At 52.5% G+C, this 25,110-nt stretch overlaps 1 protein-coding gene across 2 annotated transcripts in view; it reads right to left on the bottom strand.

Annotated features, from left to right (window-relative positions):
• Positions 1 to 25,110, bottom strand: part of TSPAN15 (tetraspanin 15) — a 56,560-nt gene that overhangs the window by 1,776 nt on the left and 29,674 nt on the right. The window contains exons 2-6 of one of the 2 annotated variants that reach the window (XM_055274538.2): positions 22,127 to 22,312; positions 20,788 to 20,862; positions 10,156 to 10,251; positions 7,479 to 7,595; positions 1,408 to 1,455 (exon numbers count right to left, since the gene is read on the bottom strand). In XM_055274538.2, the coding sequence (XP_055130513.1) occupies positions 1,408 to 1,455; positions 7,479 to 7,595; positions 10,156 to 10,251; positions 20,788 to 20,862; positions 22,127 to 22,312 (522 nt within the window). The remainder of the gene's footprint in view (positions 1 to 1,407; positions 1,456 to 7,478; positions 7,596 to 10,155; positions 10,252 to 20,787; positions 20,863 to 22,126; positions 22,313 to 25,110) is intronic. The other variant, XM_055274539.2, reaches the window with a different exon arrangement.

Raw genomic sequence — 25,110 nt, 5'->3', positions numbered from 1 at the left:
GGCTGAGGGACTGCAGAGCTCAGGGTAATCCTACTCCACAAACAACTGCCCTGCCTGTGTGATTCTCAGATGTCCCTGCATGAAAAGCCTCACAGATATTTTCCATACATGAAAAGCCTATTTATAATTATCCAAGCCAATAGCCCCACTCTAGGTACATATAAAAAACAAAGCAGAGTTGGGCATGGTGGCCTGTGCCTGCAGTCCCAGCTACTATGGAGGCTCAGTTGGGAGGACTGCCTGAGCCTAGGAGTTTGAGGCCAGCCTAGGCAACAGTGAGACCCTGTCTGTCTCTTAAGGGAAAAAAAAAAAAAAAAAAGCAATTCTGCATTGGTTTTAATATACAAAGAATTTTCCAGAACTACTACTAAGTAAATTAAGGAATGATTACACATTATTTAATTCAGAACTTTATCAAGAATTGTTCACCGTTTTTAAAAACCATGCCAATGGCAAAAATGATGCCCATGGTATGTGAGTCGCCAACACAATGCCCAATATCAGCTGCCCTGTAGCTACTACAGCCTCAGGGATGCCTCACATCAGTGCAGACACCTGACTACATTGTGTCTTCTGCACCCCCCACTGCCTAAGCACTTACATGATGAACTATGTTAAACAGCTGTAAATCGCTGTATTTTATTTCTACTTTATCTCAGATCATTATGTTAATTGTATTGGAATTGGGCATGTAGGTAGGTTATCTGTGAATTTCACTTGGGGATAATAAATAGGACATTACCACTGTTTGTTATAAAAATGGCCATTGGTTCTGAGGGGCTGAGAACCACTGCTGCTCTATGGCTCTCAAGCATGTGTCAGAATCACTCACTAGCCCCATCCCACGAATGTGCAATTTTCACATTCCCAGGGGACGTTGTTGCTGCTGGACTGGGGACCCCACTTTGAAAGCCACTGCTCTGCATGTCAGCTCACTGTTCCTTTCAGGTCCCTTCTCAGCACCACCCCTGCTTCTCTCTTAGACCAGGGGTGTTGTCCAGGAAGCTGACCCAGGAGCAACCCCCAGAGGGGGTTACCATCCTCTAGGACTCCTGGGTCCCAGGTGGCCCCAGGGGCAGAGGCAAGCTGGTGCTGAGCATGGCTGGGCACACAGCACGCTGCGGGTACCAGGAAGGGCCGTGGTGGCTTCATGTGGACCAGCCCACAGTAGGTGCTTGGCAAACCCTGACAGGCGGCATCTCCCAGCCTGGGGGAATTCTTGGTTCCCTGAGCCCTTCTGTGTCAGGGTGGGAGTGGAAAACCCCAGCAGTCCTGGCTCTGGGTCACAGCCAGGAATGTCGGAAAATCTCTGTGGCCGGGACCCCGACCTCAATAAACCCCTCCGATCACCCCAGGGTGGAACAGGAAGAGCAACACTTCCAGGGAAAGGCATTTCAAAGACATTACCTCCTTGTCGATAGTTTTGTAGCCACACATGGTGTTGACAACTTCTGTCTGAAATGGAAATGTATAATAGCTAATATTTATAATGGTTCTAACTCAAAAAGGCACTATTACCCTACCCATTTTACAGATGAAAACCGAAGCACAGAGTTGCACTGTCCAGCAGGGATGGAGCTGAGATTCCGACCCAGGCAGTCTGGCTTGAGTCTCCATCATAACCACCTCCTCCTCCAAGAAATGCCCTGTGAAAAAACTGTAGGAATGCAGGTTCCATGACTTTTACATGAGAGAACCACCCCTCCACTAGCAGCAGATCGGGACCCCAGAGAAAGGCGTGCTGCCCAGGCTTCCGGTCTATGACCGCCCCAGAGCACCGCTTTGCTCACACCGTCTCAGAGGTCGGGTTGGGGCTGCACCATCTCAGGGGTCGGGGTGGGGCTGTTCCTGCGCCACTGGCTCTTGGGAGGAAAACCTCAGACTACAGCTGGCACAGGGTCAGCTGTGGTTTACCTGAAGTCCAGGCCAGTTCCATGGACCAGCAGAGAGTGCTGCCAAAACTTCCTTCTTGGGAAGAGAGGTGCTCTCCACAACTCCCGACTACTGATTAATTTAGGCATAAGGAAACCTGTGGTCACACCCTAGACCTCATCAAACCCCTCCCCAGGCAGGCCCTCACTCACAGGCTGCCGTGGGCACTTCCCATCACCACCTGTGCCCTGCAGGGTCTCCTCCAACCACCAGGGAAGAGAGTGAGACTTTCTGGTCCAGCCCGTGACCACCCCCAACTCTGCTGCTTTACATCTAAGTGAACGCTGCCATGGGGGATGAGTGCCACAGGCGCCAGTGATGACTCAGGAGGGCAACAGCAGAGCCCCCAGCGTGCCCTCTGGCGTCACATTTCCTGGGTCCAGATCCTGCTCTGCCACTTAGGAGCTGTGACAAACCTTAGGTGGGCTGCTAAGGAACCCGCACGCAGAGCTACTCAATACGTATTTGTTAACTGAGCAAATGAATAAGTGAATAGGTTGTGATGATCACAGAACCCACCTCCTAGGGCTGTTTTGGACATAAAGTGAGATACACATATAAAGTGCTTATCACGGGGCTGGGCACATGGAGAAGCACAAGAATGCTGGCTGGCGTAATTTGTTCGCAATTCCAGCCCCTGGAAAGGTAAGGCAGGGTGTCTTCTCTCCTTCCAGGAGAGAGGGTTGGGCCTCAGATGTCATCCAGGTCATTCTAAATGTCAGGGCTTGATGTGCAGGCAAGATAACTTCCCTCGTTCTAGCTGGTTCTCCAGGTAGCCTCAGTCCCCGCCATGCCCAGTGCCCACTGGGCATTAGCCAGTGTTTTTGGCCCTTCCAGGCCATAAACACAACCTCTATGGAGAGGGTCAGGCCTGGAGAGCAGGTGCGAGGGCACATGATGGGAGTGAGTGCTTTCCATCTCGTTGGTTCATTCATTTGTTCATTGAACAAATATTAACTGAGCACCTATTGCATGCCAATCCCAGTTCTAGTCACTTGAAATACAGAACAACAAGACAAAAGTCCCTGCCTTCATGGAACTTACACTGTAGAAAGGGAGATAATGAACATAACAAATAGGTAAGCTGCATGGTACGTAGGGAGGTGACAAGAGTGACTTCACTGGGCCAGCTCTGGTGACCTTGGGGGATGAGTCTCTTAGCACACAGGCAACTGGCAGAGGCCTCTCTGGCATCAGAGCCCAGAACCCTTCTCCAGGCCCAGGGGGGACTCACCTCACCCTGCCAGGAGAGCCCCTCACCAAGGGGTGAGGGGATACGATGCATCCATAGTCTTTCCAAAAGTAAAGCCTGCCTGGGTTTACCTGCCTGACCATAGAATCCATATTCTGCAAGAGGCTCTGCTTAAGTTCACAGGCCCCAAGACCAGGGTCCAGTAGCCTCTTCATCCTGCATGGGGCCACAGGACAGGAAGTCAGAAGGGGGACTCCTGGGCAGCCAGAAGATCACAGCAACGTTCGTGTGTGCATCCTCTCACCCTGAAAAGACTGAGCAGCTAATGGGGACAGGGAGAGGGGCCTTCATGACAGGCCCCCAAGGGGTAGCCAACAACAAGGGAAGGGAGGTACATGAAAATTGGTCCCAAGAGCTCAGCAGGCACAGCAATCTGGAGCCTTTAACGTAGAAGCACGCTGCGCTCTGCACCAACATCTCCCAGGGATATATCCTGGCATAACCAGATTTTACAGCCCCGTGTGAACTTCTATGGCTCAAATCCTCTATTGGAAGCTCATATAAGACATTTCTTTTAAAGCTGAGTGTTAGGGAAAAAGTTACTATCCCTGAAGAACTGGTATGTTCTGCTGAACAGTAACAATGTAACAGACCATGTCTCCCTTTTCCTTTTGGTTGCCAGGAAACTCTAAGCCAGTGGTCTCCAACCTTTCTGGCACCAGAGACTGGTTTCCAGGAAAACAATTTTTCCACAGGATGGGGTGTGGGGGGTGGGGGGTGATGGTATTGGGATGAAACCATTCCACTTCAGATCATCAGGCATTAGTTTGATTCTCATAAGGAGCACACAACCTAGGTCCCTTGCATGCACAGTTTACAATAGGGTTCACGCTCCTATGAGACTCTAATGCTGCTGCTGATGTGACAGGAGGTGGAGCTCAGGCGGTAATGTTCCCTCACCCTCTGCTCACCTCCCGTTGTGCGACCTGGTTCCTAACAAGCCACTGACCCGTACTGGTTCATGGCCCGGAGGTGGGGGAGCCCTGCTCCAAGCCATCAGACACGAGGCTCAGCTCCTTTTCAGTGAGTCCATGAGGTCCTGAGGCTTAGGTAGCAGGATTTTATACTTTTCTCCATCATCTAGGCCTCCTATCTGAGAATACAATTTCCACAGTCCTGATTTTTAATGCTATTTTAGTTTTTTACACTACATATTTCCTGTGTACTCATTCAAATCCCAGGTTGAATAGTACAGTGTAAAATAAATAGATCTGGACACAAATCAACCAGTTCTATGGAGGAAGAGAACGCCCTATTTCACATTTAGAGAAAATCATCCAGGTGTGGTGGCACAGGGAGAATCAATGGTCATGTGTAACACAGGGTCAGATAACCCCGGCCAGGGGAAGGCTCCTCCCTACCTCGGTGCTCTCATTCAGACGCTGTCTTTATATTCTACCCTCTCTGCAGATGATGTCCGTGTTTACACCCCTAGCCTAGTCATTCCCAGAACTCCAGACTCCTATATCCAACCGCATCTTTGACATCCCTGCTGGGATGCTGAACAGGCTCTCAAACCCCCCATGTCCACGGTGAGCTCCCGGTCACCCAACCTGCCTCCTTGCAGTCCTCCCCTCTCAGGCAGTGGCAGCCCTGTCTTTCCTGTGGCTCAGACCAAAACCTGGGTATCCTCCTTGATTTCTCTCTCTCATTCATCGCCCACATCTGCTATGCCAGCAAATCCTGCAGGCTTACTTGCAAAATACAGCCAGAATGTCACCACGGTTTGCCACTTCCACCACCACCACCACCACCACCACCACCACCACCACCCAGCTCCAAGCATCTGTCTTCTCCCTGGTGCAGGGATGCTGTGGGGAGCCCTTAGCTGTCAGCCCCCTGCAGTAACTACTTCATGTGATCATTAATTTTATATGTCAACGTGACCAGGCCATGGGATACCGAGATATTTGGCCAGACATTATCCTGGGTGTCTCTGCGGGGGTGTTTCTGCATGAGGCTAATGTTTAAATCAGCAGACTAAGTAAAGCAGATGGCCCTGCCCAAGGGGGAGAGGTCTCAACTGATCGGTGAAGGCCTGAACAGAACAAAAGACTGCCCTCTCCTCAGTAACCATAAGAGAATTCTCCCTGCTTGGCTACCTTCGGGCTTGAACTGAAATGCTGGCTCTTCCTAGGTTTGAAGCCTGACCAGCCTTTGAATGGGAACTCCACCCTCAGCTCTCCTGGGTCTCCAGCCTGCCGACTCACCCTGCAGATCTTGGGACTTGCCCACCTCCATAATTACACAAGCCAATTCCTTATCATCAATCAATCCCTCTTTCCTCTTGCTGTATTAGTCGGTTCTTGGCTGAACAGAGCCAGCAAGTCCCTTCTTGGGTGGACCACTGGACTCACACAATGCCTGGTCAATGTGGGTGGGAGTGTGAAGGCCTGGCCTCCTCACCCCAGTAGGGGACAACTCTGAAGGGTTGTCCTCGTAGATGTGGCTGAGGCCTCCAGCCGAACTGAGCTGAGGCTGCATCACTGCTCAACTCCCTTCAGTGCCCAATCCCGCTTCTGGCTCCCACTTCCACAGGTGTTGATCCAATAGCACCTTCCTGGACAAGATGACCTGTGACCCCTGGATCACTGCATATCAGCCCCTAGCTCTATCCCTGCATCTAGCATGTCCCTCACACCAGCCAGACTGATTCTTGTAAAACCAAGTCAGAGTGCCACTCTTCCATGCAGCCCTGTATGGCCCCTGTCACTCAAGGGTGCCCCTCAGTCCTGCCTGTGGCCTTTGGGGTACCCATGACCTCCCTGACTCCACCTCCTACCATCCTCCCCTGTGCTCCCTCTGCTCCAGCCACTCCATGCATTTCTCAAACGCCCTGGGGTGATTCCCACCTGGGGCCTTTGCCAGCTGTTCTTGCTGCCAGGAATGCCCCTTCCCCAGGCACCTTCCTCACTTTCTTCAGAGCTTCACCCAGATCCCACATTTCTCAGTATCCCAAACTGCAATCCTCCATGCCCTACTTTCTTTTTCTACTTAGCATTTATGACCCTCTATCTTTTACTTATTTTGTCAGTTTTCTCCACTAGGATGTCACCTCCATGCAGGCAGAGACTTTGTTTGCCACACCCCCAGAACCTGGAAATGTGTCTGGCATAGAGTAGGTTCTCAGCCAATATTTGTTGAATGAATGAGTGAATACAAGTTCGGCTTCCACATCTCAGCTTAGGTATTCAGATGCTGCTGCCCTGGGTGATGAGGTTCAGGATCACCCCATGCAGGCCTCTCTGGAAACTCTGCTCCTCCTCAGCACCCCCCTTCCCAGAGAACTACCCTAAAATGGCACCTAACATTTCCAAACAAAGCTTCCCTCCTGGCCCGGCCTTTTTTAGAGCTAGTGCACTTGGCACTGGCTCTCTGACTCATGGGCGAGGCCCCCACCCGCAGCTGCTTGGTTTACAGAATCTGGCAGTGGGCACAGAATGGTGGCGATGTCAGGAGAGAAACTTTCCATGACTATCTGGGCCATGAGTAATTGCAAAGCTCTCCACCTCGTTCCAATCCTGAAACAGTTTCTGGACACATTTGTCAAACACAAGGACTGATGAAGCCTTTCACTTAAGCGCTGACTACACAAGACATCATCCCAAATGACCAAGGTGACAGAGCCGAGAGGATTCTGCTGGGGACAGGAAGAGGCTGGCATTTACGTTACCAGACCCCCTTCCAAGCACTCTGCTGCTGCTGATCACCAGGACCTCAAGGCCAAAGACCAGTGGAGATGCCCAAGGTGCAGGTCCTGCCTACCTCCACTAACGCTGCAGAGCCAGCTACCCCCGCTAAGCTCCCCTGGCCTGGGCACCTCTCCCTCCTGCCCTCACCTGGCCTGCACAGTTCTCCAGAGTGTAGCTCAGACAACAGCTGCTTGCACTTCATCCCAGCCCTGCCAACCTTGGGCAAGACACCCAGCCTTTGGGTGCCTCAATTTCCTTATCTGTAAAGTGGGTAAAATAACAGTACGTGCTTCACAGAGTTGTCGTGAATACTAAATGAGTAAATACCACCAAAGTGCCCAGAGCAGGCCTGCACGAGGTAGGTGCTCAATAGATGTTAACCAACACCACTAAGAAAGACATGGCTTCCCTACCCCTGACCCCCAGAAGCTCCACTTTCAGGAGCCCTTGAGAATCAGGAAAGTCTCCACTCTGCCACCAACTCCTACTTCCCTGTCATCCACCCACACCACCCATCTTCAAGTTGGGAAGAGAGACAAGAAAAGAGTTGTACCATCTGGGGTCCCCGACAGCCTCCCAGCCCCAACAGGAGCAGTGTCTACCGTGTTTCTGATGCAGCAGGTGTAGGGCACCCCACAGGCCAGGGGTCCAGGGGCACTGCAGTCATGGTACTGGTTCTTGCTCCAATCTCGATAGTCCTCTCCGCCACAGCACTTGAACTGAGGGAAGCAAGCAGGAAAGAGGAGCTGCCGTCATTGCCCAGGCCCTGCTTAGATGACAGGAAGGGGCCCTGTCAGGAGACGGACGCAGTTTATTATGTGGGTCACCCTGCGGAAGGGAGAGGCTGTACACTTTCAAGTCAGAGCTGTCAAAGTGTGGCATGGCTGCCTAGAGGGTAGTGAACCCCCTGTCACTGGAGAGGTATGGAAGCCAAGGCTGGGCTGCCTCTTGGTGGGATATCAGGGTAGTGACTAGACACTGGGAGGAAAGGTCCTTCCTTGACAACTGGCCTCCACCTTCTTCATCTTCGTGTCCCCAAATGCAGGTGCTAGGCTGGAAAAGATGGCCCTTAAAGTCCCAGAGACCAAGCATGATTCTGTGAAAGTCCCTGCACTTCAACCGACCTTTGCACCCACCCTAGGAGCCACCCAGTCCAGCTCGGCTGGCCCTGCCCTTAGCAAGGAGAGCACCCGCACCTCACAACCTGCCTGGAGCTCTCCCCTTAGCTGAGCCCCTCCCTGCCTCCCCTCCCTGCTCCTGTAGGAAGTAGTTGGTAACCCTCCTGATGGCTGGTATGTGCCTGGCATTGTCCTGGGCACTGGAGAGACAGGGTGAGCAAAAGCAACGCGGCCCCTGCTCAGGTGGAACACATTCCAGTGGAGAGACAGAGAGTGAGCACTGGATGGAAAGGTGCTGTGCACCCTGGAAATGGAGAAATAGGGGAAGAGTGGGGAGGGGCAGTTCTAGGTTGGCAGGTCATGAAAGGGCTCTTTGTAGAGAGGATATTTCATCTGAAACATGGAAACAGAAAGAAGCCAGCCGACTCATGCAAAGGCCCCACGCAGAAACAAGCTTGTATTTCAGCAGCAGGTGCAGAGGCCAGCAAGCCTGGAACAGAGAGAGTGCAGAGCATGAGGCTGAGAGGGCGGCACAGGCTGGACCGTGCAAAGCTTTGCCAGCCAACTGAAGCAGGGAGCTGGGACTGGAGGGCTCAACCAGGGCTGCAGTACACGTCCTGGTAGCCAGACACCTTTCAGAGTCCCCACAGTGCCCCTTAAGCCATCAGGTTTTGGGACCTGCAACTGTCTTGCTGCAATGTAGTTCAAAGGGCATTTGCTTTGCAATGGAACAGAACCAAGGTCAAATCCTCAGACCACCACTCCCTGCTGTGCAACCTCAGGCAAGTTGGTCAGCCTCTCTGAGCCTCAGATGGTTGTCTGTAAAGCAAGAATAAGGATGGCAGCTCTGCACAGCTGAGCTGTGATTACATAGAGTGCCATGCATGAAGCACTCAGCACTGGACCTGGCACCAAGCAAGTGCCAATTCAGCATTAATCACCTCCTACCTCTACCCTAGGAGAAATGAAATCCCCAAGCCAGCTAAAGGCTGGTTCCAACAAAAACATCTCACTCCACCCGGAGCAGAAGTCAGCTCTCCCAGCCCAAGCTGGCAGGCACATCCCTGGCAGAAAAAGGCCTTCCAGAGGCTGCACCTGTTGTGACTGAAGAGAAAGTCTGGGCCAAGGGAGCGGCCACAGCAAGTGGCCCTGCATGTGGGGAGAGGCTAGTCCCCACTGAGAGCTGGCACAGGGGTCCAGGCCAGCTGAGGCCACCAAGATTATGTCCCAGGAAGTGCTGTCCCGGCTGAGTGGGCCTGCAGCCCTCACTCTGCTTGTCCTCACCCCGGAGAAGATACCAATGATCCCCGCAGCTGGCACTGTGGTCTCACCCTGTGCCTGGCACTGTTCTAAGCACGTCTCCTGAATTAAGTCAAGGTAATCCTCATGACGACGCCCCAAGAGCTTCCTGTCATTATTCCCCTTATGCAGGTGAGGAAGCTGAGGCTCAGGACCAAGTGAAGTTGATGTACAAAACCAACCCAGGACAGTAGCTGGCCCTACCACTGCCATTATTATTATTATATTATTGTGCCAACAGATTTGGGTGGACCTAGAGGGAAGAGATGGTGTCCCAAAAGGAACGGGATCATCATCACATTCAAGGAACTGTCATGGAAGTAAAAGAGGCATCTGGTTCACTGTCCCGTATTTGGGGGAAACTGAAATCAGTGAAGAACTTTCTCCCGATCAGGGCTGTCTTTAACTTGACAAGGAGTGAGTTGTCACTGAAGAGACTTGGCAGAGGGGGCTTCGGATTGGGGGAGGTTTCTCCCCTTGAGGTTGCTCACACCTCAAGGAAGGAGGATCCTTGCTCATTGGAGGGTGGTGCCCTGGGACCCTGCAAGGTTGCTTGTAGTGACACCTGACTTTGTTTTATTTGGGGGTTGGGGGCAGGAAGCCAGTCTAACTGGAGAGGGGCAGAAGGGTGTGAAGGTTTTGGGCCAGGAATGTGGGCAGAGGACTGGCTGAGAAGGTTGGGCCCTGGCTTCCCCATCCTTGGTGGGCCATCCATGCTCACTCTTGCCTCCCAATCTGGCCAGCCACCTGCTTTGGGAATCTATAAGCCACCTGGCCCCTCACCCCATCTTCTTGAGCAGGGGCCTGAATGGGGGGCTAAGGGCCCGGGAGGCGCATCTGTACCCCAAAGCGCCTGGCTCACCTTTTTCTGAACAAAGTCCATGATGTTTTTGAAGTCCAGATCGTCATAGTAGTTCTCAATTCCTCTTCGAATGTTGTCATTCAGGAAGTCAATGGTCTATTCAAAAGGAGAAATTACAAAGGCAAAGAACCACACACTCCCAGAGTCCAACCCAAGGTCTCCCGGAAGCTTGGATGGGTGGAGAATGCCTTGTGCCGATGCAGCTCGCGCCCGGCCAGCATGGAGCCCCCTCCACTCCCCACCCTGGACGCCCGTGACCTCCCTGCCCACACATCCTCCCCGTGCCTCCAGTGTTCATCTGATGCCTGAGTGCCTGTGCTGTGTCCCAGCAGGAGTAATTCACTCTACTCCCTTTACAGACCAGACAGCCCAGGCCCTGGGAGGCTGGGGCCGTGCTTGGGGGGACACAGCTCTGATGCCGCCATGCCTGAGCTGAGACCTAGCTGTCCTGGTTCCAGGCCCAGTGCTCTTTCTACCGCCCAGGGATGGGCCCACGCTGGAATCTTCCCTTTGCCCTCCAGAGCCCCTCTCCACACTCCTCCACCATCCAGCCTCTTGTTTTACAGATGAGGAGATCGAGACTTGGGGAGTGAGTGAGGTCACAGAGTAGGCTGGCTGGGGTCTTGCCAGGACTGGAATTCAGGTCTCCTGACCTCCCTCATGGGCTCCTCTCTTCATCACTGCAGTGCTCGGTCCCCCTCGGCTGGGGCTGGGACAATCCCTGCCGGGAGGATCATGGCAGGCCGCCCTCTCCCAGTCACGCTGCGATTTCTGGATCAACAGCCTGGCTGTTGTGCTGAGACCCAGGAGCACAAAGGGCCCCACAGTGGGAAGGGGCGGGGGCAGGAGCGTGGGCAGCCCAGCTCACTGTAACAATCGCAGCTTTCAGAGCACAGAGGTCGAGTATCAGCAGAGACTGGGGACAAAGGGGGCATTCTCGGCTCCGGTGCCGGACTGAAGAGCCAGACAATTCCCGGGGGTGGCACCACAGCGTACGCTGGGACAACAGGATCCTGGTTCCAGGCCCCATCATGGCTTACTTCTCCTCTGTGGGCCTCAGCTTCCCAACTGTGAACCAAACCCGTAGGCCTATCTTTAAGGTAACTTCGAGCTCTGAGGATCAAAAACCAAGTCTCAGAGGGGCTGTCAAGCCTCATAATCAAGGACACCTCCCTACAGCCACCCAGGCCTCTGCTACTTCTTTTAACTTCTGAGCCTCTGTTTGCTCACCTGCAGAATCAGGAGGAAAACACTCTCTGCCTCATAGGGATGTTGTGAGATTTAAATAAACAAAAGCTGTGAAGGTGTTTAGCAGGACACCAGGCACATCGTAGGTCCTGGTGTTATTATTCAAGATTTTTGTCTGTTTTTCAAGGAGACAAATACTCTATGGTACTACTTCACACCCACATGTCATTGGTGGAAAACAAATCCCCCGGGAAACCGAGGCCCCAACTCTTGTTCAAAAAACTGACTGTGATGGAGGCAGTGTCTGAGGCAGGAGTCTTGGCCAACCCCCCTCTCACAAACACCCTGCAGCCCAGAGAGCAATGTGGCTAGTCCGAGGTCGCCCAGCTCGCCACTGGCAGAGAGACGCTGGGACCAGGGTGTCAAACTCCCAGCCTGACACACTTTAAGGTGCTAAGAAACCAAGGTTCAGGTTTGGGGCCATCTCCCAAAATCATCTCCAGGATGAGGAAAAGAGGAACAAAGACTGCAGCACCCACCTCCTCCCTGAACCTCGCTCTGCTCAAAGCCAAGGTAAAGAAGGAGATGGAGGCCTGCGCGGTGGTTCACGCACTTTGGGAGGCCGAGGTGGGCAGATCACCTGAGGTCAGGAGTTCGAGACCAGCCTGACCAATATGATGAAACCCTGTCTCCACTGAAAATACAAAAATTAGCGGGGCAGCCGGGCGCAGTGGTTCACGCCTGTAATCCCAGCACTTTGGGAGGCCAAGGCAGGCGGATCACAAGTTCAGGAGATCGAGACCATCCTGGTTAACTCAGTGAAACCCTGTCTCTACTAAAAATACAAAAAAATGATCCAGGCGTGGCAGCATGCACCTGTAGTCCCAGCTACTCGGGAGGATGAGGCAGGAGAATGGCGTGAACCCGGGAGGCGGAGCTTGCAGTGAGCCGAGATCGCACCACTGCACTCCAGCCTGGGCGACAGAGCAAGACTCCGTCTCAAAAAAAAAAAAAAAAAAAAAAATTAGCGGGGCATGGTGGCATGCACCTGTAGTCCCAGCTACTCAGGAGGCTGAGGCAGGAGAATCGCTTGAACCTGGGAGGCAGAGGTTGCAGTGAGCTGAGATGGCACCACTGCACTCCAGCCTGGGCGACAGAGCAAGACTCAAAAAAAAAAAAAAAGGAGATGGGCTCGGGGAACCTGGCCTTTGTGGCCAGAAGGAAAGTCCTCTGCTGATGATAAACAGCAGCTCTGGAGCAGGCCTGGGATTGCAGAAGACTGGAGTCAGCCCCAAAAGAAGAGAGGAGATGCAGGCTCCTGTGAGCAGCTGTCAACTCACCAGCCCATGGCCCTTCACGGACCTGGCACTGGCCCCCAGGGCAGAAGTTGGGTGGGAGCATTGCCTTCCAGCCCAGCAGCCCGGGCAGAACAAGGACTCTCCTGGCCCCAGGCCCACCTCCCAGAGGCCCCCAGGTCAAGAAGCTTTTCCATCCTTGGGTGCTTGCTCCTCTGGGTGATGAAGGGACAGGCCAGCTGGCTGGGGTGTGGTTGGGGGTGCCTAAAAAACAGGATAGCAGGGTGGGGCCAGTCTGCCACCCAGGGTGGGGCAGGGGAATGAGCTTACAGCATTGAATAACACGCTTGGCTGAGCTATGTACTCATGGGGTGCCGCCAGGGTCAGGGCCTTGCCTAAGGCCACACATGGGGAGGTTCCTCCCGGGTGGCTTCCCCTACTCTCAAGGCACCACAGACACAGTCCTGGCCCACCATGTCCCTCTGCACCAACCCAGGCCCACTGGCCCACTTACAGCACCCCCACTGACCACTGTGCTGTTTGGACTCTCCCAGGGCTGCCAACAGGGTGGGATGAAGGTGGGAAGCCCAGGGCAGGAAGGAGAGGAAGTGGCAGAGTAGAGGCTGCTCTGTGGCTGTGGGGAAAGGCTCTGCCTCTCTGGTGAGCAGCCCCAGCCTGCCTCCCCAAACCATCCCGCCTCCTGGGCACTTTCCAAGGTTCGGGCTTCGAGAGGGGCATGGAAAAATTCAGCCTTCCATCTGGTAAGCTGAGCCCAGTTGTTGGGGGAAGGGGGGCCCCGCAGGAGCAACAGATGTCCCTGGGCTTCACGGATAGCAGCTGCCCCTAACCCCCATCAGGGAGCTCTTTGAGGCATGCTGGTTCTTGCAAGTGTGCATCACTTGTATGTGTGTGCACGTGTGTATGTGTACCAGGGAGATGAGGAGGACACTGAGATGGCTCCTGTGCTGTGAGGGGCGATGGTCGGGGGGAGGTGTGTGTGTGAGAAGATCCTATGAGGCAAGCTGGCTGTAAGTTTAACTGTCAAGTGCTATGCCGACGTTGACAGCACTGGTAATGTTCCGAGAGACCAGGGGAGCCACTCAGAGGCCAGGGAAGAGAGAATTCTAGCTTCCTCTGCCATTCCCAGATGCCCAACATACCCAGTGCCACTGCCCCCACCCCATTCCCCTCCAAACCAGGCCATGCCAGCAGGGGCAGCTCCAGTGAGGACTAGAAAACCAGGCTAAATTAAGCAAAGAGTAAGCAAACATCAAAAGCCACAAGGTTTGAAAGCATGTTGTTTAAAGCACCAGAGAAAGCTGTGAAGAACTACCCTTTCTAGCTTTGTCTTTTAAATCTACTTTTTATCTGAAGCCTCCACATCACCCCTTTCTCAGGGTTTTTAAATGAATGAGGAACTGAAGGGGGTGAGGCATGTGGCGGCAGCTCCTCCAGCACGGAGGGCAGAGGGGTAGGAAAAGGAGTGGAAGGGGCGGCCGCTAAAGCCTCCTACCAGGCCAGCTGCCTGCACAGGACCAAGACCCCCTCTGGGGAAGGAGTGGCCCGGGGCTCCCTCGGGCTGCCTCTGGCTAACACCGCTTCCATGTCAGCCTGAGACCTGAGGCTGGGAAGGCCCTGCTGCTGGCCTAGTGTGGGCCTAGCCCTCAAACTTGGAGGAGGAGCTGGTCATGGTGGTCCCTGCCTATAATCCCAGTACTTTGGGATGCCAAGGCAGGAGGATTACTTGAGTCCAGGAGTTTGAGACCAACCTGGGCAACATGGCGAGACCTCATCTACACAAACACACACACACACACACGCACACACACACAATTATCCAGGCATGGTGGCATGCACCTGTAGTCCCAACTACTCAGGAGACTAAGGTGGGAGGATCGCTTGAGCCTAGGAGCTGAGGATGCAATGAGTTGTGATTGCACCACTGCACTCCAGCCTCGGTGACAGAGCAAGACTGTCTCAAAAACATAACAAAAACTTGGAGGAGAGGTGCTTGGCCCAGGATTTTCTTCCTTCATTTGCGCCTGGAGCCAAGCCATCATCTCAGCCTTTCCCCAGTCCCTCTAGAACAGGGACTCATCCTCATTGCCCCCAGAACCTAGCCTCTGCTCCAGTCCCAACAGAAGCCCAATGTGACGATCAGGAATGGAAGAGAACCCAGGTGACCAGAAGAAAAGAGAATGCGGGAAGGGGCGTGTGGAGTGAGCATCTGCCAGACCCTTCCTCAGACCTGGCCGGGGTCACAGGTTCATCTCCATGGTGGGAGAGGGTTATGTTTCAGTGTCCTTGGGACTGGGGGCTCCAGCCTCACTCCCCGACGGCTGTCCACAGTGGAGCACACCCGTGGGGGAGTCTGGCCAAACCAGCGAGGAGCACTCTCTAATTCTGGAAGGCCGACAGCTCTGCTGTAGGTGGGAAGGATACACGGCTGGCCCTCCACATCCACGGGTTCCATACCCGCAGATTCAAACAACAGTGGATGGAAAATATTTGGGAAAAGGAACAATAAAAAATAACACAATGGTAAAAAATAATACAAATCAAAGAACAATACAGCATAAACAACTATCTACACAGCATTTACAATGTATTAGGTATCTGGTTTTTTTGTTTTGTTTTGTTTTGTTTGAGACAGAATCTCACTCTGTCACCCAGGCTGGATGGAGTGCAGTAGCGCGATCATGGCTCACCGCAGCCTCTGCCTCCCGGGTTGAAGCAATTCTCCTGCCTCAGCCTCCCTAGTAGCTGGGATTACAGGTGCCCACCACCACGCCTAGCTACTTTTTGTATTTTTACTAGAGACAGGGTTTCACTATATTGGCCAGAGTGGTCTCGAACTCCTGACCTCAAATGATCCACCTGCCTTGGCCTCCCAAAGTGCTGGGATTACAGGCATGAGCCACCGTGCCTGGCTCTGTATTAGGTATTTGCAAGTAATCTAGGAGTGATTTACAGGAGGCTGTGTGTAGGTTATATTCAGGTACTACACCATTTTATGTAAAGGACTGCAGCATGCGTGGATTCGGGTATCCTTTGGTAGGGGGCATGTTATGGAACCAATCCCCCTCGGACACCAAGGGAAAACTGTATATATTCAGGTGTTGGCCGAGACAGCCATGGTGCTGCCTACTTTCTCCTGCCTCTGACCTCAAGGTTGTGCCCAGAGCCAGCTTGTGCCAGTGCCATGATAAAACAGGCAGGCTAGCGCTCCCCACTGTTCCCTGACCACAGTGTCAGGTAGGACCACAATGCCCACTGATCCTACCCTGGTGGTAGAGAGAGGAGGCCTGGGATGGGGGTATAGACACACCTGCTACTACCCAGACCCTCCAGGTGTCCATGCTCAGCTGCACCTGGCTGGGAGCATGAGGAGCTGCCCACCTCTGATACCTGACACCCTCATGAGAAGCCCCAGAACAAGCTGGGACAAAAGCAGTTGTCAAGAGGGTTGAGACCCACACAACTGGAGAAGTCACTCAGGTCCTCCTCCAGCCCCTGGCTGGGGTCAGGGTGTCGTACTTCTCCTGCTCCTAAGGCCTGCTCTGTGCCCAGCTCTCCAGTGCATGGCCACTTGCCCCTCTATGAGTGGAGAAGCGGCTCCAGTCCGACTGTCAGGCCATGCCTAGCAGCAGAAATCTTGCCTGGGGTCAGAGCCTGGGGGAGTTTCCTCCTTATATCCGGGAGTCTGTTTAGCTTTCAATGCCTGGCTGTGGCCATGGTCTGTGCACCTCGCTGAGAACCCAACATGTAATCCTTAGCCTAATTGTTGCGGGAAGTCAGGGACCCCGAACAGAGGGACCAGCTGCAGCCGTGGCAGAGGAACATAAATTGTGAAGATTTCATGGACATTTACCAGTTCCCAAATAATACTTTCATAATTTCTTACACCTGTCTTACTTTAATCTCTTAATCCTGTTATCTTCGTAAGCTGAGGATGTACGTCACCTTAGGGCCACTATGATAATTGTGTTAACTGTACAAATTGATTGTAAAACATGTGTGTTTGAACAATATGAAATCAGTGCACCTTGAAAAAGAACAGAATAACAGCGATTTTCAGGGAACAAGGGAAGACAACCATAAGGTCTGACTGCCTGCAGGGTCGGGCAAAAAGAGCCATATTTTTCTTCTTGCAGACAGCCTATAAACGGACGTGCAAGTAGGGAATATATCGCTAAATTCTTTTCCTAGCAAGGAATATTGATATTAATACTCTGGGAAAAGAATTGCATTCCTAGGAGGAGGTCTACAAACGGCCGCTCTGGGAGTGTCTGTCTTATGCAGTTGAGATAAGGACTGAAATACGCCCTGGTCTCCTGCAGTACCCTCAGGCTTACTAGGATTGGGAAACTCCACCCTGGTAAATTTGAGGTCAGACTGGTTCTCTGCTCTCGAACCCTGTTTTCTGTTGTTTAAGATGTTTATCAAGACAACACGTGCACCGCTGAACATAGACCCTTATCAGTAATTCTGCTTTTGCCCTTTGCCTTGTGATCTTTGCTTTTGCCCTTTGCCTTGTGATCTTTGTTGGACCCTTATCAGGAGTTTCTGATTTTGCCCTTAGAAGCATGTGATCTTTGTTCTCCTTTTTGCCCTTTGAAGCATGTGATCTTTGTGACCTACTCCGTGTTCTTGCACCCCCTCCCCTTTTGAAATCCTTAATAAAACTTGCTGGCTTTAAGGCTCAGGTGGGCATCACGGTCCTACCGATAATGTGATGTCACCCCTGGTGGCCCAACTGTAAAATTCTCTCTTTGTACTCTTTCTCTTTATTTCTCAGCTGGCCGACACTTATGGAAAATAGAAAGAACCTATGGTGAAATATTGGGGGCGGGTTCCACCAATACCTAATGACTTGTTCTGATTTGTCATAAGTAGATACTCAAGAGTTAACAGGGCCCATGGCACTGGAGACTGAAGTTGTTACAATGTGGCTCAGAGAAATCCTCTTGATTAGGGAAAAATGGAATTGGGAAATCACCTCCTCCTGGAAGCTGACCTTGATTGCTCCTCACCTTTTTCTCCATCATACAATGCCCTTCCTACCATCATCAACAGCCAGGCCACTCCTCCCCCATCCCCACCACTGGCCTGACTCCTGTTTTACAAAATCATATCACATTAGAGTTGGAAGGGATATTATTTTTCTTTTTGTGATATTTTCCCCTTGATTACAAAAAAAAATTGAGAGCTAGGGAAAAATATAAAGGGGAGGAGAAAAATCACCCTTGTCTCATCCCTCAGAGGAAATATGAGTTCATATGCTGATATTTCCATTCCTTTAAGTCTTTTTCTAGACCTATTTTTTTCATTGTAGAGATCTTACTGCATTTATAATTTTGTATCTCATTTTTTAAGTTTTCAAGATGACGAATCATGGCCTGAGCCTCCAAACAGCAGAGAGGTGTCAGTGAGGACCCTTCCTGGGCTGCATACCAAGGCCCTCCCCATGAGGGGACACCACCCAAGGGGAAGGAGCACCCTTCACAGACTACAGCATCTGCAGGGTCTGGGGATGACAGGAAACTGTCAGGCCTGAACTCAGGCCCAAGGAAACCCAAGCTGTGAGCACTGAAGGGCCCCTGGACATTCCGCCAGCCAAAGCCTTCATCTCAGCCCAGCTCCATCACTTGAAAGAGGGAGGTGATATTCTGTTGACCTACAGGGCACTGGAAAATGACAAATCAGATGGCCTTTGCAGCAGTGCACTAGAAACCAGAACCACTGCCCATCTTTGGAGGATGGTTTATGAAGGCCGTGGATGCTGCTGACCACAAACTGGATCTGGGCTCCAGCCAAGAAAGTGCTAACTCTGGAAAGCTGCAGGCCGGCTGGGAGCTCTACTGGCTGCACAGAGAGGCAGCCCCATGGGCAAATGGAATAAAGATCTCTCCTCTCACAGCTGCTGAAAAGTGAACCAGCATCCTGGATCTGCCAGCTCAGAGGAGAGGCTCTGACAAATAGAAAAGAGGGACAGAGAGGGGCAGGTAGCAAGACAGGACTGGAAAGCATTCCTGAGGCGCCTCTGCCTTGCTGTGTGCTCTCGGGGGAATTCTTAACTTCTATGTGCCTCCATGACTCCATTGATAGGATGGCCACTTGCCCCTGTATGAGTGGAGAAGCACTTCAGTCTGACTGTCAAGCCGTGCCTAGCAGCAGAAACCTTGCCCAGGGTCACGGGCTGGTGGAGATTCCTCCTTATATCCAGGAGTCTGTTTAGTTGACCACAAACTGGACCTGGGCTCCAGCCAGGAAAGCACTAACCCGTAGCCCCTGGAAAGCCGCAGGCTGGCCAGGAGCTCTGCTGGCTGCACAGAAAGGCAGCCCCATGGGCAAATGGAACAAAGATCTCTCCCCTCAAGGCTGCTGGAAAGTGAACTAGCATGCTAGATCTGCCAGCTCAGAAGAGAGGCTCTGATAAGCAGAAAAGAGGCAAAGGGAGGGGCAGGAAGAAAAGAGGAAAAGGGAGAAGCAGCCTCATGGGCAAATGGAATAAAGCCCCTTTCCTGGGGCTCATAAAACAGGAAGGCCCCTGGATTCCAGGTGTGTAGACTTGCCTGTGGTTAGGTCCCACTGCAGGAGGCCCCAGCAGAAATGGTGTGGTCCCTGCTCCCACCTGGGCTGGAATCATAGGCACTCCCATGAACATTTTCACAGGGCCAGACCCTGGGCCATCTGAGAGGTTTGCACAACCCAGGGTGTGGGACAGCACCTGCTGCCTTAAGAGCAACTGCTGACAAGAAAGATAATTTGGCTGGGCACAGGGGTGCATGACTGTAGTCCCAGCTACTTGGGAGGCTAAGGCCGGAGGATCACTTGAGCCCAGGGGTTCGAGGCTGCAGTGAGCTATGATTGCACCACTGCTCCAGCCTGGGTGGCAGAGTGAGACCCTGTCTCAAAAAAATAAACAATTTTTTTTTTTTAAAAAGATAACTTGGCTCACAGCCCTGACGCATGTCCTAGCAGCAACTGTCCAGATGCACCAGGACCAAGCTGTCTGGGGTAGGGAGGGGTGCAGGGCAGGCAGTGGACACAGAGAATGGGGCTTCTGCAAACATGCCCTGCTCCTGAAGCCCCACCTATAGCAGCAATGCAGGATGAGGACAAAGGAAGAAGATTATGGGAGGGAAGATGGAGCCCTGGGTTGGAGTCAGCCCTGCTCCACCACCAGCTTCTTGTGGGGCCTTAACCACTATGTGCCAGAACCATGCCCAGTCCTTCACAGGCATTCTCTCATCAGATCTGTGAGCCAGGTGTCCCCTAATAATCCAAGAGGCCAAGTAACTCGTCCAAGGTGGCACAGCTAGTATGAGGTGCATACATCCTGCTTGAAGGAGCTGGAGCCAGGAGCCATGAGAACCTTTCTGGCTCTAAGAGGTCCGGATTCTGCAAACCCTGCCAGGGCCAGGATGCCAGGCATCAACCTGCCCCTCTCCTCACTCCTCTAGCCGGCATAACAGCCTCTGATGGTACTGCCTCCAAAACATACACCAAATCGCTTTTTTGGCCCAAGCCCACCGCCTCCACCTCGATACAAGCCACTTACCCCATTCCCAGGATGACCCTCACAGCCTCCCAGCTGGGCCCCTGTGTACACCCTCAACTCTTCACTGTCCACTCGCCAACTCAGCAGCCACGGTATAATATAAACTGGGTCACATCGCTTCCCACATAAGACTCTCAAAAGGCTCCTGCCACCTCTAGAAAAAACTCCAAGCTCCTAACTCATGGCCTACAAGGACCTCTGTGACCTACTTCGCCAGCCCTTTCGATTTCACCTTCCACCCCTCTCCACCCCACCCACCCTCAGCCATGTGGCCTCCATGCTGTTTTGCTCACATGCTAAGCCCATTTCTGCTCAGCTTCCCTCTGCTGGGACCTCACTCGGCTGGCTCCTTTCACCATTTCAGCACGGTCTTCCCATCTCCTCCCCAGGCACTCTCATGTCAGCCTGGTTCATTTTCTTAGTCGCTGCTTTACTTGTTCAGTGCCTGTCATTCTCTTTCAGCAGAATGAAAGCTCCATGGGAGTTATCTGCCCTGCTCACTGCTGCACCCCCAGTTAACAGCCCAAGGCACGCAGAGTGGGTGCTCTGTACACACATGGCCGATACACAAATCCACAGGCCCACCTGGTTCCGGAAGGTCAAGGCCACCACACCACCAATGAGCTCCATGATGAGGCAGATCCCAAGGATGTACATGAACTGGAAAACAGAATTCAGAGACTCACCTGGAGAGGAGCAGAGGGTGTGTGTGGGGTATAGGGGATGCACCATCTGCTCCAAGAGCAAGCACAAGGAGAAGCATCCCTCAGGGAGCTCCTACCAGCTCCCAGGCCTCTGCCCCTTCCTCCTGTGAGAACGTGGATGTGGACAGGCAGGCCCCAGGAAAACCTGTCTCTGGAGCCAGAGGGCAGGAAGAGTGACTCAGCTGTCCCAGCCAGATGGTTACCTCCATTTGTCTTGGGGGTCTATGTGGAAGAGCACGCCCTTCCCCCACCACCATAAGGAGAACTGGGCGTCACTGCCACTGAGCCAGAGGGGCTGGGCCGGGCTTAATGGGCAGGCTGGGGCAGTATTTCCAGCTCCCCACAAAGAGCCCTCAGATGTGACTTCCCAGATCCCCCAGAGTGGGTGAGGGGGATGGCTGAAGCTTAGAGGATATGCACCCCAACCTCTGCCCTTTACTAGAGAGCAGGCATTACCCAAACTGATTTCAGCAACTTCCAGCCTCATGTAGCACCCAAACCTGGTTTACAGCGGATCGTAGGGGCTTCCCATATGAGGGGAGACAATGAGGTCAAGAGACACACAGGTGCAGAGTGAATGGGTCTGCCTACTCACTACCCCCAGCTTTGGGGAGTCATCCCTCACCCCACAATAATGGGATGTAGGTAGGATTGACTCCCCATGCCCCATCCCTGAATAGGCACATGGCCCAAGCCAGGCCCACCAGAGCCCTGGGACTTTGGCCAGAGCTAGTAGGAAAGATTCCCTGAGATCTAGAACCATAAGGACTCTGCTGGCCTGAGGCCGGCAGTGACCACTGCAAAGGGAGCAGCCCCGGCTGGGAGGGGCTGGGGAGATTGCCCAACCCTGCCCAGTGGCGCCATCTAAACCCCTGGACCCAGTGTGGGTTTGCTGGTTGCATGAGCTAATGGCTCACCATCACCTCCTTTTTTTGTCTTTGCTTGCTCTCACTTGAGTGTGGTTTTTCCTACTCGCAACTGAGCGTCCAGATGAACACAGAGTTTAAGTAAGAACAGTATTCAAATCAACTTTTATAGGCAGGAGGGGAGGTGGCCTGGGCATTCTTGGGCCAGTGTGGTCAGATGGGCTGATCTAAGGAGCTCTCTAAAGGAGGCAGTTTGAGGCAGGGATAAAAGAAACTGAGCTGCCCAAGGGCACAGGGGCAGGCACCCCAGCTCTCCTGGAGAGTCCCGGCTGAGGGGTGGTGTGGTCTACTCACTGCTTGGAGAAGGTACAGGTTGTCACGGAGGGACGCCAGCACACCAATGAAGGAGACCATGAACATGACGACGCCCAGGAGGATGAGGATGATGGCTGGAGCCAGGAAGGCACTTTCAAGGGTTTTATATTTCTGCCGCTCAACCTCTGCATAGATGCCCACAGACAGGACCAGGGCCCCGATCAGCTGCAGCAAGAAAACAGAGGGTGAGAGAGAGACTGAGGTCACTTGATTTTCTAAAGCAAACAGTCATCTGGGGCTGTGGTACCTGCTGTGGGGGAGGCTTGCCCCAGGTTACAGCACAGAAAGGGCCCTGTTAGCGGCTGAACTGTGTTTCCCCAAATTTTCTCTATTGAAATCCTAACCCCCAGTACCTCGAAATGTGACTATATTTGGAGACAGGGCCCTTAAAGAACTAATTAAAGTTAAAATGAGGTCACTAAGGTGGCCCTAATCCAATATGACTGGTGTCCTTATAAGGGGAAGAGATTATGACACAGACACGCACAGAGGGAAGACTGTGTGAACATGCAGGGAGAAGGCAGCGTCTACAAGCCAGAGACAAGCCTCGGAAGAAATCAACCCTGCAGGCCGGGTGCAGTGGCTCACACCTGTAATCCCAGCACTTTGGGAGGCCAAGGCGGGCAGATCACCTGAGGTCAGGAGATCAAGATCATCATAGCTAACATGGTGAAACCCCGTCTCTACTAAAAATACAAAAAAGTAGCCGGGCGTAAGGTGGCGGGCACCTGTAGTCCCAGCTATTCAGGGGGCTGAGGCAGGAGAATGGCATGAACCCAGGAGGTAGAGCTTGCAGTGAGCTGAGATTGTGCCACTGCACTCCAGCCTGGGTGACAGAGCGAGACTCAGTCTCAAAAAAAAAAAAAAAAAAAAAAATCAACCCTGCCACCTTGATCTTGGACTTCTAACCTCCAGAACTGTGAGAAAATAAATGTCTGTTGTTTGAGCCATTCAGTCTGGTACTTGATGTTATGGCAGCCCTAGCAGACTAATACAGACCCTATCTGGAGATGCCACTTTAGAGGAGAGTATAGATGGGTTAGGGGAAATGCCACTGGCTGGAGCGTCAGAGAACATGGGTTTGAGCCCCAGCTCTGCTACTTGCTAACCCTGGGCCTTGGACAGGCATTTGACCATGTGAGTCTGTGTTCTCATCTGAAAGACAGGCAGGAAGACATTCATTTCCGCACTGATCACACCACGGCTTTTGCGAGAGAATGAATGTGGAAACACTACAAACCTGGAAGTGCGAGGCCGCCATGACGCGTATTAAACAGGCAGGTCACCCTGTGCTCAGGGCAACAGACATTTCACATAGTACCATAACACGGAATTTACTTTCAGGATGACCACAGAGAAGGCCAAAGGTTGGAGCAGGAAGAATTTTGAGGGAATTCGCAAGTAGAATCCCTCACTCTCAATTTTTCTAACAGTGGACATGCTGTTACAGAACACCCTATAACTTTCCACCAGGAGAACCTGGGCTTCTTGATGCTTGTCAACTGCCATGTGTGCTCACCCCAGGGCCTTTGCACAGGCAGTTGGAATGCTCTTCCCCTGACACACTCACGGCTTACTCCCTCATCTCCTTCTCTTCTTTGCTCAGTTGCCACCTGCAAAGGGAGGCCCTTCAGGGCCACTTTATTTACAGATGGGAAGTTCCTCCCCGTGAAACTCCTGATCTCTTTTCTCTTTTTTATTTTCTCCTTTGCACTTACCAGTATTTAACGTACTACATTATTTCTGGTTGGTTTTTTTTTTTTTTTTTTTTTCTTGAATTTGTCTTCCTCACTAGAATATAAGCTCCAGGAAGGATTTTTCAATTGCTTCGGGCATCCCCAGCACCCAGACATTCTGACACTGAGGAAGTAGAATCAGCATTTATGATCAACATCTGCTGAATGAACAAGACCTGGGCTTTCCAACAGACCCTCTGAGTTCAAGTCAGGCACTGTCTACCCAGTCCCCTGCCTGTCCAAGGATTCTGACTTTCTGGGCCTCATGTTCCGGAGGGCAGGGACAAGTCATCAGATAACTGGACTTCTCCACTAAGCTGAAGGCAACATCGGAGAGTAAGTGGAAGACATGGTGCTGTCAGCTAGGGTCCAAGGAAAGGAAGGGATGATACAGACAGATGTTGGCAGGAGGTGACATGAGCATAGCCACCCCAGTGTCACCATGCAGAACACCGAGGAGGCCGCCCCTCCAGCCACTCACAGGGCTGCCTGAGCCTTAAACTGACTTCATGGGTCTCCTTACTGATCATCATGTCCTTAAGTAGATGCCCATGACCTCCTTCTAAAGAGAGCTAAGTCCTGAGTAAAGGGAAGTGACTGCTTCCTCCTAAGCTTTGATGCTTGACGGGGATGCCAAAAGTCAAACAAGCAGACAGAGCTTACGCAGAAACACGGGATAACAAAGGATTACCAGGAAACCATCTCACTTGGATCCAGTACTCTGCTGTGTTTCAAGGCTAAGTGCCATTCCCCTTGGTTTGAAAATTAATCCAGGATTAGTGAGACCCTTCCCCCCAGTCTAGAAGGATGCCTTTCCAACACACAGGCCAGCAGCGACTCAAGACACTGACAAGCTCAGCCACCAGCCACTTACTAACAAGTTGGCCTTAGAAGGCAGGACACACATACACAAATACTCACCCTCTACAGGAAAATGGAGACCATGAAAAAGATCTACTTTTTGGTAGAGAAAGGTAAACCAGAGACTACCTGGACAGTCACAGTCATGCTCCAAAACCCAGAACATGGAGAAATCACTGTTTGAGGGCAGCCGAAGTGCCCCAGGTCCTCGGAGAGCAATGGTGAGCAGCCTTTAAAAAGCCAAGTCCAGGCTGGGCGGAGGGGCTCACTCCTGTAATCCCAGCACTTTAGGAGGCTGAGGTGGGCAGACCACTTGAGGTCAAGAGTTCGAGAGCAGCCTGGCCACCATGGCGAAACCCCATCTCT

Source organism: Symphalangus syndactylus, chromosome 4 (assembly GCF_028878055.3).
Source record: "Symphalangus syndactylus isolate Jambi chromosome 4, NHGRI_mSymSyn1-v2.1_pri, whole genome shotgun sequence".
NCBI lineage: Eukaryota > Metazoa > Chordata > Mammalia > Primates > Hylobatidae > Symphalangus > Symphalangus syndactylus.
Note: the sequence above shows the minus strand (reverse complement) of the source record. Positions and strands in the feature narration are given on the sequence as shown.